At 42.7% G+C, this 6,000-nt stretch overlaps 1 protein-coding gene across 1 annotated transcript; it reads right to left on the bottom strand.

Annotated features, from left to right (window-relative positions):
• Window positions 1-526: 526 nt before the first annotated feature.
• On the bottom strand, window positions 527-5,574 carry LOC310956849 (uncharacterized protein). Its single transcript, XM_083927224.1, is given in 3 exon segments — window positions 527-2,514; window positions 3,883-4,397; window positions 4,399-5,574. Coding segments are annotated over 3 exon segments (3,357 nt in total). The 5' UTR covers window positions 5,551-5,574; the 3' UTR covers window positions 527-824.
• Window positions 5,575-6,000: the final 426 nt, after the last annotated feature.

Genomic DNA, 6,000 nt, shown 5'->3' with positions numbered 1-6,000 from the left:
GATTTTTAAAGTATAGATCAGGGGTGTCAAACTGATCCAGTAAAGGGCCGTGTGGCTGCAGGTTTTCATTCCAACCAAGCAAGAACACACCTGACTCGACTTACTCAATCACCTGAACTGTCTTCACACAGTTGATTTGTTGGACCAGGTGTGTTTTTGATTGGCTGGAATGAAAACCTGCAGCCACACGGCCCTTTACTGGATCAGTTTGACACCCATGGTATAGAAGATTGCTGTTATAAAGGTGATGAGTCTACTCTTTATTTACTTAATTTTGAACAAAGACTTCAAATACATGTTTCCAAAAACTGTTACCATATAAACACACTTAAATCTACTCTTTAAAATATGATTTGCAAACTATTTTAAAAAAAAGGTTACATTTAAGATAATATCAGTTGCAGAACTGACAATTCAACTGCTGTCATGTACGTTTTGCACATGCACAAACATTCAAAAATTCATGTGATTTTGCAATATCACTACAACAGCAGCACAGCACGAACTACAGACAACAGAGTAAAACATTAACATTATATTATACAAATTATGAAGATATGGTATACATCTTTTTGCATAACCAAGCATGTTTATCTAATAACCACTAATAGTTGGACAAAAACTGACTAGACAATTTGCACATGCAATATTTTCAATGCACAGTAAATAATCAAAAATCTTTAGTAAAACATAACCTGAGAATCAAATTGCAACAGTTTAAAACAACATCAATTGTAAGAAAATACACACTCTGTTAGACCTCTGCAGTGCAGGCACACCTCAGTATTTACTGCACAGAGATGAATCCCTCTTTAAACTCCTGCCTACTTGAGCTCACACAGCTCAGCATTATCTCCAGCAGTATTTGGAATCCAAACTCCAGGAAAGAGGGGCTGAGTGAACGTGGTCTGGACTCTGTGGAGGAGAGTCATGGTTTCAGAGAGGCTGTAGTAAGACAGAGTCCCTGCACTGTGATCCAGATAAACTCCTATTCTGGAGGTCTGAGGACCTGAGATGGAAGTAACAATGTTGTTATGTCTGAATTTACAACTATCATTGTAACATTCTAACGACCAAGATTTGTCATTAAATCCAAATCCACATTCATTCCAGGTCCCTTTTCTTCTAATATCCTTGTATGCAACTGCTATATGAACACTCCCGCTCCACTTCACCTCCCAGTAACAACGTCCAGTCAGACCCTCTGTACTCAGGACCTGCCACAATTTAATAAATCTGTCTGGGTGAGCCAAATAGAACTGTTCTCCTTTCATTAATGTTGCTTTTCTGTTTCTGTCACTCAACAACAAACGTGTGTTTGCTGTATTTGGATCCAGTGTGATTTGACGAGAATATTTCATAATTGCAGCTCTGGTTCTTGGCTCTTCTTGAGGCAGTAAAACATCCACTTGAGTCACTGCCAGTGAGATGATTGCCCACTCCTCACTCAGAGCAGCCTGCAGTTTATCTCTGACCTCTGACACCGCCGCTGTCACATCCTCAAAAGAGGACAGAGGACAGATATCAATGCTGGGTAAGTCTGCAGACTCACTCAGACGTGACAGTGAGGGGTGGTTCTTTAGGAAGTGGAGGTGATCCTCTGTGTGTGAGAGCTTCTCCAGCTCAGTGTCTTTCCTCCGCAGCTCAGTGATCTCCAGCTGCAGCTTCTCCTCAAGCTCTTTGGCTCGACTCGCTTGAGTTTGCTGCTGGGATCTGATCTGCTGCTTCACTTCAGAGCTTCTTTTCTCGATGGAATGGATCAACTCAGTGAAGATCTTCTCACTGTCCCTCACAGCTTGATCAGCAGAATCATTCATAGCTTCCACACTGTGCTGAAGCTCCTTGACGACTGCCTCTCTGTCCTGGACTCTCTGTTTGACTTTTTGCCGGCTCAGCCCGAGCTCCTTCTGCCTCTCAGCCCTCTCTGCTGAAGCGGAGACTGTGTCATGGCCTTTATGATCATCCATGGAGCAGAGATAACAGATGCACTGTTGATCAGTGCGGCAGAAAATCTTCATCACCTCGTTGTGGCGAGAGCAGACGTTCTCCTGCAGCTTTAAAGTGGCTTCAACCAGCGTGTGTTTCTTTAATGGCGCTACATCGTAGTGAGGCTGGAGGTGTTGCTCACAGTAAGAGGCCATACACACCAGACAGGACTTGGAGGCTTTCAGCTTCATCCCAGAGCAGAAATCACAGGCCACGTCTCCAGGTCCTGCATAGGAAAGATCAGGTGAAGCAGCTTGAGCTCCTTGTTTCTTCAGGTCCTCCACAAACTCTGCTAACATGGTGTTTTTCACCAGGGCAGGCCTCGGTGTGAAGCTCTGCCTGCACTGAGGGCAGCTGTGTGTGTTCTTCTCATCCCAGAAGTCTTTAAGGCACTTCATGCAGTAGCTGTGTCCGCAGGGAATAGTCACCGGATCCTTTAGAAGATCCAGACAGACTGAACAGCTCAGCTTTTCTTGATCCAGCTGAATTACGCCAACTTGCTGCGCCATTTCTCCTCTCGACGACAGTGAATGTCAGTTAGTTTCACTTGCTGTTTCCAGATAAATGCTCTGCTCATTTCCTCATGCTTGTTCCCTGATCTACAGTGTAGCCTATTGGCTTCTCAGCTCTTACATTTGATCACATGGTGTGTACACTCATTTCTGAACTGGCAGATCTCTGAAAGGGGAGGGAACGATAAATATTTGAGCTGAATAGACTTTGAACAGGAGGAGTCTAGTAAAGTTGTGCTTTATTCAAGGAAGAGGAGGGGTTTATGAGTTTCAGCGTGTCTTCAGCCCTCAGTTATAGTCTGCCTTTCAGATAACTGCAGAATTAAAAAGGAAAACTTGCTCTGGGAACCAGGGTTTCCAATAGAATCTACTCCTGCTGCTACAAAATACAGTACTAATAAATAAACATTACAGTACACAAATAATATTCTTGATGATGCTTTCCAAGCTTAATATTACATTTACAGATGCTCAAAACTCCAAAGGTTCAGAAGATCCTGATAAACGTAAACATTTTGTCATGATGAAGCCCATTTATATGATAACCAAATTCTACTAGCAGTTGGGCGAAAACCGTTTCTTTTAAAGATATTTTGCATAAATACAACATTTCTTATGCAAAGTTTATAATGGAAATGTATGAAAACTTTAGAAGTCATCATAACTCTTTCTGTGTGTTTGTTTGTTACCAAAACATCTTTAAAAACTGATATTGGAAAGAAATGTAGGAGGAAAATGACAGATTTTGGAGATAATCTGACAGTGAAAGGAAGAATAGAGGATGTTTTATCAGTGTGATTTTTTTTAAAGAAAAGAAGTTTCCTGATAAAATGATGACATGTTAACTTTTTATTTATTTGTCGGGTTTTGAACATTAACTCTTCACAAATGTTTCCAAAAATGTTTTACCATGTAAACAAACTTGATGTCATTCTTACAAAGACTATTAGCAAACTATGTTTTAAATAATTACATTTAAAATCATATCCGCTACTGTGGAACTGCCAATTTTACAGTTTTCATTTACTTTTTTGCACACGTTTAAAACATTCAACAAGTCATGTGATTCAGAAATATCACTGCAACAGCAGCACAGTATGAACCACAGACAGCTGAGTAAAACATTAACATTATAGTAAAGACACTATGAAGATATGGTACACATGTTTGGCATAATCAAGCCCGTTTATATAATAACCACTTTTTTTAAAAAGTTGGACAAAAACTGATTAGACATTTTGCATATGCAATATTTTCCATTCAAAGTAAACAATGAACATGTTTAGTAAATCAAGAAAATACACACTCTGTTAGACCTCTGCAGTGCAGGCACACCTCAGTATTTACTGCACAGAGATGAATCCCTCTTTAAACTCCTGCCTACTCGAGCTCACACAGCTCAGCATTATCTCCTACACAACTTGGAATCCAAAATCCAGGAAAGAGGGGCTGAGTGAACGTGGTCTGGACTCTGTGGAGGAGAGTCATGGTTTCAGAGAGGCTGTAGTAAGACAGAGTCCCTGCACTGTGATCCAGATAAACTCCTATTCTGGAGGTCTGAGGACCTGAGATGGAAGTAAGTATGTTGTTATGTCTGAATTTACAACTATCATTGTAACATTCTAACGACCAAGATTTGTCATTAAATCCAAATACACATTCATTCATGGTCCCTTTTCTTCTAATATCCTTGTATGCAACTGCTATATGAACCCTCCCGCTCAACTTCACCTCCCAGTAACAACGTCCAGTCAGACCCTCTGTACTCAGGACCTGCCACAATTTAATAAATCTGTCTGGGTGAGCCAAATAGAACTGTTCTCCTTTCATTAATGTTGCTTTTCTGTTACTGTCACTCAACAACAAACGTGTGTCTGCTGTATTTGGATCCAGTGTGATTTTGACGAGAATATTTCATAAATGCAGCTCTGGTTCTTGGCTCTTCCTGAGGCAGTAAAACATCCGCTTGAGTCACTGCCAGTGAGATGATTGCCCACTCCTCACTCAGAGCAGCCTGCAGTTTATCTCTGACCTCTGACACCGCCGCTGTCACATCCTCAAAAGAGGGCAGAGGACAGATATCAATGCTGGGTAAGTCTGCAGACTCACTCAGACGTGACAGTGAGGGGTGGCTCTTTAGGAAGTGGAGGTGATCCTCTGTGTGTGACAGCTTCTCCAGCTCAGTGTCTTTCCTCCGCAGCTCAGTGATCTCCAGCTGCAGCTTCTCCTCAAGCTCTTTGGCTCGACTCGCTTGAGTTTGCTGCTGGGATCTGATCTGCTGCTTCACCTCAGAGCTTCTTTTCTCGATGGAACGGATCAACTCAGTGAAGATCTTCTCACTGTCCCTCACAGCTTGATCAGCAGAATCATTCATAGCCTCCACACTGTGCTGAAGCTCCTTGACGAATGCCTCTCTGTCCTGGACTCTCTGTTTGACTCTTTGCCGGCTCAGCCCGAGCTCCTTCTGCCTCTCAGCCCTCTCTGCTGCAGCGGAGACTGTGTCATGGCCTTTATGATCATCCATGGAGCAGAGATAACAGATGCACTGTTGATCAGTGCGGCAGAAAATCTTCATCACCTCGTTGTGGCGAGAGCAGACGTTCTCCTGCAGCTTTAAAGTGGCTTCAACCAGCGTGTGTTTCTTTAATGGGGCTACATCGTAGTGAGGCTGGAGGTGTTGCTCACAGTAAGAGGCCATACACATCAGACAGGACTTGGAGGCTTTCAGCTTCATCCCAGAGCAGAAATCACAGGCCACGTCTCCAGGTCCTGCATAGGAAAGATCAGTTGAAGCAGCTTGAGCTCCTTGTTTCTTCAGGTCCTCCACAAACTCTGCCAACATGGTGTTTTTCACCAGAGCAGGCCTCGGTGTGAAGCTCTGCCTGCACTGAGGGCAGCTGTGTGTGTTCTTCTCATCCCAGAAGTCTTTAAGGCACTTCATACAGTAGCTATGTCCGCAGGGAATAGTCACCGGATCCTTTAGAAGATCCAGACAGACTGAACAGCTCAGCTTTTCTTGATCCAGCTGAATTACGCCAACTTGCTGCGCCATTTCTCCTCTCGACGACAGTTAATGTCAGTTAGTTTCACTTGCTGTTTCCAGATAAATGCTCTGCTCATTTCCTCATGCTTGTTCCCTGATCTACAGTGTAGCCTATTGGCTTCTCAGCTCTTACATTTGATCACATGGTGTGTACACTCATTTCTGAACTGGCAGATCTCTGAAAGGGGAGGGAACGATAAATATCTGAGCTGAATAGACTTTGAACAGGAGGAGTCTAGTAAAGTTGTGCTTCATTCAAGGAAGAGGAGGGGTTTATGAGTTTCAGCGTGTCTTCAGCCCTCAGTTATAGTCTGCCTTTCAGATAACTGCAGAATTAAAAAGGAAAACTTGCTCTCGGAACCAGGGTTTCCAATGGAATCTACTCCTGCTGCTACAATATACAGTACTAATAAAAAAACATTACAGTACACAAATAATATCCATGAAGATGCTTTCCAA

Source organism: Echiichthys vipera (assembly GCF_963691815.1).
Source record: "Echiichthys vipera genome assembly, chromosome: 14".
Classification (NCBI taxonomy): domain Eukaryota; kingdom Metazoa; phylum Chordata; class Actinopteri; order Perciformes; family Trachinidae; genus Echiichthys; species Echiichthys vipera.
This window is presented reverse-complemented; position numbering and strand designations above follow the sequence as displayed.